The sequence below is a fragment of the Dipodomys spectabilis genome, unplaced genomic scaffold (assembly GCF_019054845.1).
Source record: "Dipodomys spectabilis isolate Male_0828 unplaced genomic scaffold, ASM1905484v1 ptg000096l, whole genome shotgun sequence".
NCBI classification, from domain to species: domain Eukaryota; kingdom Metazoa; phylum Chordata; class Mammalia; order Rodentia; family Heteromyidae; genus Dipodomys; species Dipodomys spectabilis.
This window is the reverse complement of record NW_024870773.1, coordinates 7,876,567-7,892,320: the sequence shown is the minus strand read 5'-3', so window position 1 is coordinate 7,892,320 and position 15,754 is coordinate 7,876,567. Positions and strand designations below refer to the sequence as shown.

General features: G+C 38.4%; 1 protein-coding gene across 1 annotated transcript in view; it reads left to right on the top strand.

The window, feature by feature from the left end:
- Positions 1-15,754, top strand: part of Myo3a (myosin IIIA) — a 118,425-nt gene that overhangs the window by 82,503 nt on the left and 20,168 nt on the right. The window contains exons 17-21 of the mRNA XM_042686201.1: positions 2,464-2,590; positions 4,956-5,166; positions 8,937-9,084; positions 13,389-13,542; positions 15,012-15,100. Of these exons, the coding sequence (XP_042542135.1) occupies positions 2,464-2,590; positions 4,956-5,166; positions 8,937-9,084; positions 13,389-13,542; positions 15,012-15,100 (729 nt within the window). The remainder of the gene's footprint in view (positions 1-2,463; positions 2,591-4,955; positions 5,167-8,936; positions 9,085-13,388; positions 13,543-15,011; positions 15,101-15,754) is intronic.

Here is a 15,754-nt window from a genome sequence, read left to right as displayed (position 1 = left end):
ATAAACTTCTTTTCCTGCCTGAATAGCTTATGGTGTTCTCTTCATCAGCTACCTAATGAAACCTACCTATTTAATATACCTAACATTGAGTACTGGCAAAGTCATGAGTAGTGAGCTGCTTTGTATTTACAGCATTAGGTTCACATCCCAAATCACATCACTCATAAAGAAGCTTTTGGAAAGCTGGGTGCCAATGGCTCATGCCTGTAATTCTAGCTACTCAGGAGGCTGAGATCTGAGGATCGTGTTTCCAAGAAAGCCTGGACAGGAAAGTCCATGAGACTCTCATCTCTAATAAACTATTCAGAAAAGGCCAGAAGTGGCACTGTGGTCCAAGCAAAGGAAGCACCTAGGCCCCGAGTTCAAGCTCAAGTACCAGGATGGACAACGAGAAAGACTGGGGAGCGGGGGAAGGAAGGAAGGAAGGAAGGAAGGAAGGAAGGAAGGAAGGAAGGAAGGAAGGAAGGAAGGAAGGAAGGAAGGAAGGAAGAAAGGAAGGAAGGAAAGAAGGGAGGGAGGGAGGGAGGGAGGGAGGGAGGGAGGGAGGGAAAAAAGAAGCTCTTTTGGAATACTATGTCTTACAAGTCAAGTATCTCTTACAAAGCTCCACCATTGGCATAGTAATCTGTGCGTTCAGTCTTTCTCACCATTCTGTTTTTCATAGTCTAATAAAAAAAATCACTTGTTTGTCATTGTACAAGCTTTGAGTCATTGCTGGCTGTGTGGAAGAAGTGGCCCTTCTCTAAGTGTGATCTACAAACCAGCCACAGAGCTCCAAGTTCTTCAAGTCCTGCAACTAATACATTGCTTTTCACATAAAAATGGTCACACAAACCATTACACACCTATTAGAATGGCTCCCCAGCAGTCTTGCAGCTCAGTGGTACAGCACATGTGTAAGGCCCTAGATTTGATGCCCAGTACTTCCCACAAAGAAAGAATGACTCAAGAAAAGGTATAGTTCAATTTCAATACAATTGGCATTTATGATAACTATTTAAATCCCCAACATCTCTTTGTACATATTTAACATTTCTTTCTGAATCACCCACTCAAAACGAAAGGTAGCAGCTGGCCCAGGCATGTACTCATTGATAGAACTGTTGCCTACCAGATGTAAGAATGTGGATTTGATCTCTCATACTGGCGGGAGAACAAAAGGAATGACTAAACCTAAAATAATGATAACATCAAGTGCTGGGAAAGATAGCAAACAACAGTTCTCAGGCATTGTGAGAATGAAAAATGGCAAATTCCTTACAGACTATTCCTATACTTTCTGTATAATTCAGTTATTACTCCTTGATGCATGTCCAAATGATTGAAAACTTAATAGGCATACAAAAACAAACACATGGAAATTTATAGCAGCTTTATTTATAACTGCCAAAATTTCAATGCAAATCATGATATCCATTTGGATGGATGAGTAGACCATGCTGTATCTAAATAATGAAATACGATTTAACACTAAAAAAGAAACTGGCTTCTAAGCCAAGATCAGATATAAAGAAACTTTAAATGTTTATCACTGAGTGAAAGAAAGCCATCTGAGAAGGCAGCATATTATCTGCTTCCAAATATGTGACTTCTACAAAAGCGAAAATTGCTGAGACAATAAAAAGATTAGTGCCTGCCAGGGGTACAGAGACAAGGAGGCAAAATAAGCAGAACACAGAGACATTTAACACCACTCTGAAAAGCACTACAGGGGTGGATAATTATCATTGTGCATCTGTCAATAACCACAGAATATGCAGCAGCAAGAGTGAATTGGACTTTGGGTAATCATGTGATAACGTAGATTCATCAACTGTACCAAAAGTACCACTGCAGCACACAGATTGTGTGTGTGTGTGTGTGTGTGTGTGTGTGTGTGTGTGTGTGTGCTCACATGTGCGTACATGTGCCATTCCTGGGGCTTGAACTTAGTGCCTGGTAGTTGTCCCTGCACTTTATTTTAAAAGCTCAAGGCTTAGCACTTTAGTTCTTGAACCACAGCTCAACTTACAACATGTTGGTGGTAAATTGGAGTTGGGAGTCTCACAGACTTTCCTGATTGCGCTGGCTTTGAACCAAGATCCTCAAATTTCAGCCTCTTGAGTAACTAGGATTACAGGTGTGAACCACTGGCATCAACTTTTATAAGATTGTTTTTATGTGGAACAAATCCTACTAATTATTTTGATGAAAAGACTCTAGGTATAGCTGGAAGGGCCTTTAAAGTTTTACTTAACCCAATCCTTCCTTCCTTCTCTCTTCCCTTTCTTCCTTACTAAAATATTTTCAAGCATATTTTGGATAATGTGCCCTGTGCCCACTTCTACCTGACCTTGCCCACTTACCTGTCTCCATCTGCCAGGAGACAACAAAAGCTTCTTCTCTAGAATTTCCTAGCCAGAGTCACTGTCTTGCCACAGTTCAGATAAAAATAATGCTAGTATTTCTCGTTATTTTTTTTAGCAACTTGGAAGCATATATAGCATTCTCGCTGCCATCTTGAATGTTGGAAACATTGAGTTTTCTTCCGTAGCAACTGAGCACCAGGTTGACAAGAGCTACATCTGCAATCACACAGCTCTGGAGAATTGTGAGTTTTGTTATCTTCCGTTTTCAAATCTACACTCTGTTAAAAGTCTCCTACTGCAAGTGTCACAGGAAGATCACTTTAAGCAATTGTTCCCACACAGAATCCTTAAAAAAAAAATACTAGGATTGCATTTGTGTAAAACAAAATTGTAAATGTCCACTACTTAGAGGAGATCCTCCCACGTGTGAACTGATGACTGCAGAATGTGTTTCTGAACATGGAATGTCTATGACTGTGTCAGGAGCTGTTTGCCTGCATGTGAAATCACAGAAAAAACTGGATCAAATTTAGTGAGCTACCATAGGAAAGAATTGAAGTTGTTACCTTGGAATGTTAAGACCCTATATAATTTTTAAAGTAATAAAACTTGAACAGTTTCTTACTGGATGAATTCTGTCTACCCATTCATGCTGAGTTAATTAATGTTTCAGACATTTTCCCACACAACAGAAACACATTATGGGACTCACTTCAAACCAAGTGTGCTCTCAGTAAAAGAGTTAAACCTATGGTTGGCAATTACTTTTAGCATCCTCCAGCGATTTTTTGAACTTTTTTTCTGTTCAGAACATATCCCATCCTTTCATTTTTAATGTCATCATGTGTCCTTAAAGCTTTATATTTATTATAAGTTTTACCCATAACCTTACTATAATGCAAATTTTCAGGTAACTATTTTAAGGATAATTTCAGAGGACCAAATACCAAATCCTTCTGGTCCAGACCTTTTCTTGATATCACTATTGTCTGTACACTGTCTGTACATTGTCTGTACACTATTTTCTGAACACTGAAACCAGTGTGGTAAGACAGAAGAACAGTGGTCTGAGTTGACACAGAGTAAGTGGCATGTACCAGAAAACTAGAAAACACCATATATATTCTACATATATACTATAACTTAATTTGGCATAAAAGATACCAGGTCATCAGAGTTGCAGAGAAGAAACCTAGAACTCCATTGATAACTTTTAATTCTTGCTATCTAATCCTAATTAAAGTTTTATCAGTAGCCCACAGGGTTGAGATCAGGTTGTTTCCCTCAGCTTTCCGTGGGGGTAACAAACAACTAAAGAGGGAAGAAAGGTTTATTTAAACTTTCAGAGGTTGCAGTCGCTGCTCAGTTGGCCCTTGCTTTTGGACCTATGATTAAATAAGACATCATGACAAGAGAGTACATGGTGAAGCAAAGTTGTTCACCTTAAGGGAGCCAAGTAACAAAGAGAGAGGAAGATGATCAGGGTCCCAGGACACACTCTCAGTGCCCCAGATCTCACCTGGTGACAGATCCACCACTTTTCAGTAGTAAGTCTGCTTGATTCATGTAATTTTGACATAGCACAGTCAAAATAATAAATTTTAGCCAGGCACTGATGGCTCACACCTGTAATCCTAGCTACTCAGGGGGCTGAGATCTAAGGATCGGGGTTCAAAGCTAGCCCCAGCAGGAAAGTCCTCGTGAGACTCTTATTTCCAACTAGCCACTAGGAACCAGAAGTGGCGCTGTGGCTCAAAGTAGTAGAGCCCTAAGCTGGCCACTGGTGTCTCACACTTGTAATCCTAGCTACTCAGGAGGCTGAGATCTGAGGATCGCAGTTCAAAGCCAGCCTGGGCAGCAAAATCCGTGAGACTCTATCTCCAATAAACCACCAGAATACTGGAAGTGGTGCTGTGGCTCAAGTGGTAGAGCGCTAGCCTTGAGCTGAAGAGCTGAGGGACAGTGCCCAGGTCCTGAGTAAAAGCCACACAACTGTAAATACATAAATAAATAAATAAACAAACAAACAAAATTTTGAAATCAAAACAAATTTCCAAAACAAAACATTTTACATTTCCACATGTAGCTCAGTTGTCACAGAGAAGCTTCTAGTCCATCCCATTTAATCCTCATTTTGTTTAAATTACTAAGTGATGGGCTGGGAATATGGTTTAGGGGTAGAGTGCTTACATGAAGCCCTCGGTTCAATTCCTCAGTAGCACATAAACAGAAAAGGCCAGAAGTGGCGCTGTGGCTCAAGTGGTAGAGTGCTAGCCTTGAGCAAAAGAAGCTCAGGGACAGTGTCCAGGCCCTGAGTTCAAGTCCCAGAACTGGCTAAATAAAGTACTGAGTGATCTAGGAGTGTTTCTCTGCCCTTAATTTTGTGTAACTATGCCTCCCAAAATGCAAAGCAAAAGTTAGGGAATCCTCTAAGCTCCAGAAGGCAAGCAGTATGCTTAATTTAAGTGAATGTGTTAGATTTGTTGTAAGAAGCATGTCTTTATTGGAAGTTGTTTGATGTTACAATTCAAATAATTCTAATATCTTCATTAATTGAAAGTGATGCTACTACCTTTTCCACTAACCATGCATCTTTTTCTTTTGCAGCTGCTTCTTTGCTTTGCATTCAGGCAGATGAGCTACAAGAAGCTCTCACTTCCCACTGTGTGGTCACTAGAGGAGAGACCATTATAAGACCCAATACTGTAGAGAAAGCTATTGATGTCAGAGACGCCATGGCAAAAACTTTATATGGGCGTCTCTTTAGCTGGATAGTAAATTGCATTAATAGTTTGTTGAAGCATGACATATTTCCAAGGTAAAAACCTTTATATACACTCTTTTCCAAAAGATCATTCAAAGCATCTATTTTGTAACTTTTTAAATTTTTGTAAGTCTTTTTGAAGATATTTTGAGTTCATTTAATTTAATGGTGAAAGTTATATATTTTGCTAGAAATGCTTCATTTCCTAATAGGGTCACTTTACTGTGCCACAGGACAATAGAATTTTGTAATTGATGTAACATAAAAACTGTAGAAATATGAAAAATAACAGGAAGTGATTTGTGTGTGGTTGTGTGTGCCTGTGTGTATGTGTGTGTGTGTATGTGTGCATGTGCATGTGCATGTGAATTCTGGGCCTTGAACTCAGGGCCTAGGCACTGTGCCTGAGTTTTTTTTGTTTTGTTTTGTTTTTGTTTTTTTTTGTTGTTGTTGTTTTTAACTCATGGCTAGCACTCTACCACTTGAGCCAAAGCTCTATATCCAGCTTTTTTGGTAGTTAATTGGAGATACGAGTCACAGATTTTCCTGCCTGGGCTGGCTTCAAGCCAGAACTTCAGATCACAGCCTCCACAATAGTTAGAGTTACAGGTATGAGCCACTAACACCTGGCTAGAAAGTGATTTCTAAATGCAATATCTTACTATCACTATGATGTTTTAATTAGGAGTTTACAACAAAGAAAGTATACATCATTCTATGGCTATCACTTTAGAAATTCTTTTTTTATTTTAGAAGTATAGATTAAATCATGAAGATAAAGGAAAACCTCCTTTTCATGGTTTTGATCTTATTATAAAGGCACATGAAATGTGGTTCAGACACCAGAAAACCGGAAGTGGCGCTGTAGCTCAAGTGGTAGAGCGCTCACCTTGAGCTGAAGAGCTGAGGGACAGCGCCCAGGCCCAGAGTTCAAGCCCCACGACCGACAAAAAAATGTGGTTCAGAAATTCACTAGAGAATGGTGGAGAATAGCGAATGGTACAGCCAAGACATGAACACTAATGATATCTGACTCTAGGTCTGGTGTCTTCCTATACTTCATCTTGGAAATAATATAAATTGGAGCCACCATTGACTGGCTTTGCATAGATATAAATCCTCACATTTATGCTGAAAGATTTGTTCAGCTATAAACTACACGAATTTTAGAAAATTTACATATGGGAAGGCTAGATGAGATATTTACCTCGCAGGTAATCCTATTCACACCTGCTTGAAAAAGACCATTGTACATACATTTTTTTTTGGGGGGGGTCCGGTTGTGGGGCCTGAACTCTGGACCTGGGTGCTGTCCCTCAGCTCTTCAGCTCAAGGCTAGTGCTCTACCACTTGAGCCACAGCGCCACTTCCGGTTTTTTGCTTTTTGCTTATATGGTGCTGAGGAATTGAACCCAGGGCCTCAGGCATGCAAGGCAAGCGCTCTACCACTGAGCCACCTTCCCAGCCACTTGTATGTACGTTTTTTAAACCACAATTCATACGCCACTGGCTTACATCTGTAATCCTAGCTATTCAGGAGACTGAGATCTAAGGATCACGATTAGGAGTCAACCCTGGCAGAAAAGTCTTCAGGAGATTGTTATCACCAATTCATCACTCAAAAACCCAAAGTGGCTTTGTGACTCAAAGTGATGGAGCACTAGCCTTGGGCACTAGATAGAGCACTAGCTCAGGGATGGCACCTAGGCCCTGAGTTCAAGCCCCACAACCAACAAAAAAGATGTAGTTTGCTATTTTTCCACAAATAATTTCCACACCATAGTATCTAGTTAAACTGAGCTCACCCATTATTCTCTACCATGTTCTTAACTCTGTCACTCAAAATTGTTCCTATACCTTTGTGCTCAACAGTCCTATCACAGCTGAGTCAGCAAGTCACAATCCAGTTTAGGATTTAATGATCCTAGGTTTTTTAGTTGTACTTGGTTATCTCGTTGACATCAGACATTCATATGATTTTTTTGGGTATATCGATATTCAACATATGGATATTCCTCATAATGTAAACAAATTTAGAGATTTTTTACCTCACTTTGTTAGGTAGCATCTGCATGCTTACTTAGCTCAATGGCTCCCAACAGAATGATGTGCCGAAAATCCCATAATAGCCTATCTACTAAGTAGTAAAGTTCCATTCTTTATACTATTAAAAACTGTCCAAGTCTTAGACCCAGATTGGAGTCTCTACTTCATCTATTGTTAAATGACAGGTCAGTCACTTTCATTAATGGAGGCCTCTTGAAAACTGCCTATGTCCTTTGCTCCAATTTTTTTTTAAATAGACACATCTATGTATACCCACAAAAACATTACAGAGTTATAACTACAGACCCTTTAAAAGCCAGTAGCAGATTCTGTTCTGAGAATCCCTGAGTTAGATCATCGCAAAGATCTTTCTGAGCTCTAACTCATTATTGTCCAATGAGTTCAGTGTTTATCTCAGTGAAATCCAATGTGGAAAAAGCATTACAAAGGAATATTTTTGACTATGCCAGCATAAACCTTTATGCAGATATCTGACCTCATATAACCACATACATTTATATCCAACTGTTCAAAATAGGAACTTTCAGAAACACATTGCTTGCTTTGTGTCCACCTATCACATCTTCTAAGTATTCCTTCTCTCTTGAGTTTCCAGTCCAGTCACTTCTCCCAAATAAATGCAGAGAGCACCCTTCAGTTTTTAGTGGTCATTTTCAACTCATTTCCCCACAAAACACTGAAGGTGACCTACACTCCCTAAATACTAAATGTTAAGAGGGGCTTTTGTGCTTTCCTTTTTAATGCACATGAAAGTTCTTATCTAAGTATCTAACCTTTAGTGAGCAGAAGTAATGACGTAGAGTAGCAGAAAGAAAATGCATTTGAAATATGTAAGTATAAAATAATATTTATTATACTTTAAACAATGCTCGACAAGAAATGTACTCATTGCCTTACCAGTGTAACTGTAAACTCTGTACAACATCTTTAGAATAAAATAAAATTAAAAAAGAGTGGACAATATAATTATAAGATTCCTTTAAAATAAAAACAATACCAGCACACCAAAAAAATTTAATTAGAAACTAAGTCCCTATTTATGTATATCTCTCTTCAGGTTACCATTAGTTCTAAATTTTTAAAGTTATAAGCAAATAATAAAAAAAATGATTCTTTCAAACAAGAGCTTTTTAGTAAGAATTCTTTTTAATTGCTCTTGTAAGAGGTTAAATGTACTCATTAGCAGAATTTTTTCTTTCTGGTATAGTTTGATTAAATTATAATTGCTGTATTCTGGGTGCCAATTCAGTTGTCCATATAATTTTTGACTGTGAAATATTAATTTTCTTTATGATCTGTGGAGAATGAATTTTTTTGGTTTTTGTTTTATCTTTTGTTTTATGTGTATGTGTCCATACTGGGACTTGATCTCATGGTTCTGTGCTCTCAGTCGGCTTTTTCCACTCAAGGCTGGAACTCTACCACTTAAGCTACAGCTCCACTTCTGGCTTTTTGCTGGTTAATTGGAGACTTTCACAGACTTTTCTCCCTGGGCTGGCTTTGAATGATCCTCATATCTCAGCCTCTTCAATTGTTAGGATTACAAGTGTGAGCCACCAATGCCCAGCAAGGTTTTTTTTTCAATTAAGAGAAATTCACTGTGTGTGTGTGTGTGTGTGTGTGTGTGTGTGTGTGTGTGTGTGTGTGTGTGTGTCCTGGGAGTAGTTTCTTAACTCAATCATAAATGAAACCTCTGAGATACTCTGCTTTGTATTATCCTAAGGAAATAAATAATAATACTGTTTCAATTCTTCTAGTAAGAATGATGATGAGCTGAGCATTGGCATTCTTGATATATTCGGCTTTGAACATTTCAAAAGGAATTCCTTTGAGCAACTGTGCATTAACATTGCAAATGAACAAATTCAGTATTACTTTAATCAACATGTGTTTGCATGGGAACAGGTAAGTCTAGTTACTTAACGTAAAGACCCATGTGTGTATTGTAATGTATAATTATACAAAGTAGTATGTAAACCATAGCTTTAAAGCCTTACACATTAAAAAAAAAAAAAGACCAAAACACCAGGTACTGGTGACTCATGCCTGTATTCCTAGCTACTCAAGAGGCTGAGGCTGAGATATAAAGATCTAGGTTCAAAGCCAGCCTGGACAGGAAATCCCATGTGACTCTGATCTCCGATTAACCACCAAAAAGCTGAAAGTGAAGTTGTGGTTCAAGTGGTAGAACACTAGCCTTGAGTGAAAAAGGTCAGGGAGTTCAAATCCCAACACACACACACACACACACACACACACACACATCTGCCTTTCTCTATACCCACAGTAAAAACGGAAATGAAAGCAAACAAAAAAGCTAGCTTGTTTAGTATGACTCCATTTGAGATGCAAAGAATCCTTCCTTGGAAAACAGTGCGATTTTCTCCAAATTGTAGCAAGTTTAGGTCCTTGAGAATAATGACATTTCCTTTGAAAACTTAAATAAACTAATGTGTCCACCAGTTTTCTCTTTCGGTAGAATGCAGAGCTGAAATTCTTCATGAAATTTCAACATCCATCTAAAATGCATTAAACTTCAGAATTCTTGTAGCTAGGCAACAGAACACCAGATAATGGGTTTGATTCAAGTGCCACGAAACAGTAATTTTGTCAGAGCACAATGTGTAATTTATGATTCAGCTTCAAAAAATATTCTTCCTCTGAGAAGAAAATCAGACTCATTTGAATTCCATTTGGCAAGAAAAAATTGTTATGTGAAGATCATTTAAATTATTTTATTAATTGTACAAGTCATATTTAATATTATTCTGTATGCCATTTGTCACCTAATTATACTATTTCACTTTGTGTTTACTGATTAAAACTGATGTTTTAAGGCTGAGATGAATTAGAGGAACCTAGCTTCCTTGTATTTAAAATCTTCAGTCTTATGGAGAATTTATTTTGAAAATTGTGTTTGGAAAATAGTGGTCACAGAAGAACCCCTCTATACATCATCTTGACAAAAAAAATCAAATTATAAATAAATCTTGGCCTTTCCTACCGGAAAAAAAATGGATAGGGCATAGGCTTAAAGGCTGTTTATCCAGCCTTTCTATGATTCAAATATTACTGATTTCTCCCCTTCTCCTTCTCATCTTCTTCTCTACCTATCCCTTGGTGTCCTCCTACAGCCTTAATACATGATAGAATCCCTTGAAAAGATTAAAAGCAAGCAGTGGAGGAAATTTCTTAAAAACCTTGCTCCAAGCAGGGCACCAGTGGCTCATACCTATAATCCTAGTTACACAGGAGGCTGAGATGAGGATTATGTTCAAAGCCAGCCCTTGTCAAAAAAGTCTGTGAGACTTATCTCCAACTAACCGCCAGAAAACTGGGAAAGGAGCTGTGACTCAAACCATTGGAGCACTAGTTTTGAGCAAAAAAGATCAGTGTCAGTTCTCAGGTTCTGAGTTCAAGCCCCAGGACTGACAAACACGCACACACCTGCCCCACCCCCTCACCTCACACACACACACACACACACACACACACACGTGACACATTTTTGTCAGTCATAAGATTTAAACTCAGGGCCTGGGTGCTGTCCCTCAGCTTTTTTTTTTTTTAGCCAGTCCTGGGGCTTGAACTCAGGGCCTGGGCACTGTCCCTGAACTTCTTTTGCTCAAGGCAAGTGCTCTACCACTACTTTTGGCTTTTTTTTCTGGGGGGGTCCGGTTGTGGGGCCTGAACTCTGGGCCTGGGCGCTGTCCCTCAGCTCTTCAGCTCAAGGCTAGCGCTCTACCACTTGAGTCACAGTGCCACTCCCGGCTTTTTTCTTTTTGCTTATGTGGTGCTGAGGAATCAAACCCAGGGCCTCATGCATGCAAGGCAAGCACTCTACCACTGAGCCATCTTCCCAGCCCCTTGGTTTTTTCTGTCTATGTGGTACTGAGGAATTGAACCCAGGGCCTCATGCATGCTAGGCAAGCACTCTATCACTGAACCACATTCCCAGCCCATCCTGAGCTTTTTCACCCACTTTAAGCTACAGCACCCCTTCCAGCACTAACTTTTATAACTAAGAAATAGCTATTAAAACATCCTCAACTAAAATCACACTGTAAGTACTTTATTAGCCTGAGAATAGGGTGGTTTTATTTTCTCTGTGGTTTGTCCATATTCCATACCACAAGCATCTCTAACAGAAATCCATTGTTTACTAAGTGACTCATTTTTGCTCCATGTGACCTGCCACAAAAGCAGGCAGTGGATTTTGACACAAGCAAATCGCAGTGACAAATGCATCACTTTAGGCCTTAACCTCATGGACTTTCTCTATCAGGCATACAAAAGTTCTCTTGAACTTTGTGGTTTTGATTTCCACTATTATATGCTGTCAGCATACTGTGTCTAACAATAAAACAATTCTATGTTTTCAGACTTCTCTCAAGGTTACCTTCAAATGAAAAGACTGAAACTTCAAGCCATTGCCTTTATTTTCTCATACTGAACAAACTGAACATCTTTCACATTCTCCACTGCTTAGACTAAGGATTCTGATTCTTTTATATGCGTTAGGTTTTGTTTTATTGCAAAAATATAATTTGGAGTCAAATGCCCGTGATTCATACTTGTAGTGCTAGCTACTCAGAAACCTGAGACTTGGAGGATTACCGTTCAAAGCCACTGAGGAAGGAAAAAAGTCCACTAGACTCCATCTCCAATTAGCCAGTAAACATGTGTGTGTGTGTGTGTGTGTGTATGTGTGTGTATAGCATAATATATATAATCTTGAGTTTAATCAACACTTATTTATTTTTTTTCAAATACAGTGTAAACAGGGGTTATACCATGGGGGAAGAACATACAAGAGAAACAAAAAAAAATCACATAGTACATTTTAGATACGTTCAAAACAATAGCAAGAAAGAAAAAACAAGTTTTGTCGCTATCTTGGGGTTCATTTCACTTAACATAATCTTACATGGTCATATGTACATAGCTTTTGGCCTTTTCTGCTTGTCCTTTACTTATTATACTAGTTATTGCAAATAAGGGAAACCATGGGGCCTATGTTTCTTTGGGCCTGGTAACTTCACTTAATATAATTTTTTCCAAGTCTTTCCATTTCTTAGCAAATGGATAATACTTATTTTAATGAACTAGCATTTCTCTGTGTGTGTGCATGTATGTGTACATGTGTATGTATGCATATGGAGGGTATAAATTAGTAATAGAGTATAGGATAGCAGTCTTAGGTTCCTGGCTTCATTTCCCAGTGTGATAAAAAAAATTAAAAATAAACTCTTTTTTCATAACACTCTTGGAATGAGATTTCAGCATAATAAGGCTTCTATCATAGCATTTAAAATTTTTAATTTATCAGATGTCTGGAACTGCAGTTTGCTAAATTCTAAATTTGCAAGAAGCATGCTTTGAGCAATTCTAGCGTACTATAGCTAGCATCTACCATATTTCACCTTGTGTTATCACCCAACTTATATTTGAAACCTGCCGACACATGGAGCTTTTGTGTTTTAAACATCATTTTATCATACACAATGTTGAAGCCTTATAAAAAGTTCATTAAATACATGTTATGAATTAAAGCATATGTAAAAATCATGGTGGCATAGTGTGGGATTGAAACCTATAGAGGACATGCTCCCTGGACCAGCACTTACCCCTATATTTATGAGAGTCTGGGCATGGGGTTTGTTTATCACCTAAAATCCTGGGACACTCCTACACAACTATCACTATTAAGTCCCAGTTCAAAGGTCCTGTGAGTCTTTCCCAGGCTTCAGAACTTGGACAAGGGAACAGTATGAAGGGAAAGTCATAGCAACAAGATAGTAGTCTTCCCCGCCCCGCCGCCCCCCCCCCCCCCCCCCCGCCCCTCAGGTAAATTGTTGACACTGTTAACTACAGTCATGGCCAAAGGGTAAAGATTAACCCTAAGGTGACTCTAATTCATATTCAATACATTTGGGATAGGCTCTTCCAACTTTTTAGTAACAACATATTCTTCAAAACTTGAAATGTTTGGAAATCCAAAACAGAGACTAGAAATTCTTTTAATATTATCTTGATTATAATCAGTGCTGATTTTAATGAATCAGCACTTCTGTGGGAGAAATGTGAAATGGAATGTCATAGAAATGGCAGTGAGAGTCATTTATTATTATGTAGATGATTACTAGCAAACTCAGTACTGCCCACACAGTGTTCAGTGAGCTTCTCCTTTGTTTCCTGGCCTATTCTAGAATGAATACTTGAATGAGGATGTGGATGCTCGAGTTATTGAATATGAAGATAACAGGCCTCTCTTAGATATGTTTCTGCAGAAGCCAATGGGGTTATTGTCTCTACTCGATGAAGAAAGTAGATTTCCCAATGCCACCGACCAGACTCTCATAGGTAAGTTCTAAACCCCATGTGGCTGCACAGTTTATGAATACATTAATGTCATTTTGGATGATTTTTTGTTTTCAATTATCAGTGTGAAAATAGCCATTACAAAGTCTGTATATTTGACTTGAAAAAAGAGACTTTTGATATAATACCTAGACCAGTGAACATTCATTAAAAAATAAAATACTTAGAGCAGGATTAAACAGGATTGTATACTGGATTTCTGTTTACTTTATGGTAGAAACTCAACCATAAAAATCTTAGGTTAAAAAAATAACCTTAGAAAATTTCCAGCCCAGAATTAGAAATTGATAAGCAAAGCAGAAAGATAGCTCTAGAATTTGAAAAGAAGTAGCTAACGGTCCTGGAATAAATCCACCTGTGATGTTCTAACCATTTATTTAACAGAGGCAAATAGCCTCAAATACTTTAATAACCTCCAAGTTTACAGCACACTGATAAGTGCTCATGATAATAATCCTGAGTCATAGCAGGAAGATTTAATATATTCACATTTTTCTGCTTGAGAAGGCAAAGATGTGTATAATGTATTTAAGGAGATTATCATCCCAAAATATTTATAATGGAAAGTTCTCTTAAATTTAAGAAGGAAAAAAACTTTGGAGTTTTCAAGTCACTGAAAAAGTCATAATTTAACATGCAACACTATCTCCTGCTGATGGAAGAGATCTATCCTGGATAACAAGTACTTGAAAAAATGTGGATTCACTTTCTTTTTTTCCTTATTTCCTTTGGTGATACACAGAGCCTGTTTCTCAGTGTTTGTGTTGTTGCTCCCTCCAGACCCTCTTAATTGTCTTATGCTGTCCTCTGAGTAGACAGGAATAGATGGAAAAGAAAATAACACCAAAGTTGTGAGGAAAATCATTTCATAGCAGACACTTGGAATCAAAATGTTCCCTCTAAGGATAAGGAATAACAAGTTCTCTGAATATGTAAAAATCATTAGAGAAACTTAACTGTCTTTATGATCTGATTTTGCTTCTTATGTAACCAAAACAGCCGTGAATTCTGGCTCCTTCCTCAGACACACTCAGCCAGAACCTCAAGGTGGAGACCCACAGACTCGGGCTGGCTCTGATCCACACTAAGATTTGAGAATAGGAGCTGCACACTGGTGGTTTACACTCATAATCCTACTTAGTTAGGAGACTGAGATCTAAGGATCTGGGTTCAAAGCCAGCCCAGGAGGAAAGTCTATGAGACAGTTATCTTCAATTAACCAGCAAAAATAAAAATAAAAAACAGAAGTCAAGATGGGTCTCAAGTAGTAGATCACTACCCTTGAAAGAAAAGCTATGGGACAGCTCCCAGGCCCTAAATGCAAGCCCCAGCACCAGTACCAAAAAAATTAAAATGTAAATCAGACTACAGTGGTAAAAATTGACTAATCTCAATAACCTCTGAAGACCTTCTACAGTGCTTAGTACTGGAATTCAACTTTCCTTCTACAGAAAAATTTGAAGGTAACCTGAAATCACAATACTTTTGGAGACCTAAAAGAATGGAACTTAGTTTTGGAATTCACCATTATGCAGGAAAGGTAAGAACTGTTAAGAAGTATGACGGAGTTTCTCCTTAATAGCTCATCCAATAATAAGATAGACATGGTGGTTATGCTGAGACGGCCATCTTCTTCCACTCCCATCTGATCCCATCCCTGATGACCAGTATTCTACTATCTGCCTAGCCTGGCTAACCACTCAGTTTGGAGACTGCTCATTCTGTAACACACACAAATACCATCATCCATCCTGAAAGGGTTTACAATATATCCCTCTTTTACTTCATTAAACATTAAAAGTTAGCGTTGCTGGGCACCAGTGGCTCATGCTTGTAATCCTAGTTACTCAAGAAGCTGAGGTCTAAGGATCACAGTTTAAAGCCAACCTCAGGCAGAAAAGTCTGTGGGACTCATCAAGTGAAGGTTTGGCTCAAGTGGGAAAGCACAAAATTTGACTGAAAAAGCCAAAAAAAATTAGTATCAAGCCCTGAGTTTAAGCCCCAGTACTAGCAATAAATAAAGTAAGTAAGTAAATAAGTTGGACTTTCTGGGGGGAAATCTCATTTTAAAAAACATCAAAGAAAAAGAAGAAAGAAAAGAAATAGCCAAGTCCATGTTTATGATCATAAGATCCAATTGTGAGTGATAGCTGGCAATGGTTACGCTTATTTTTTTCCATCTTTTTTTGAATAA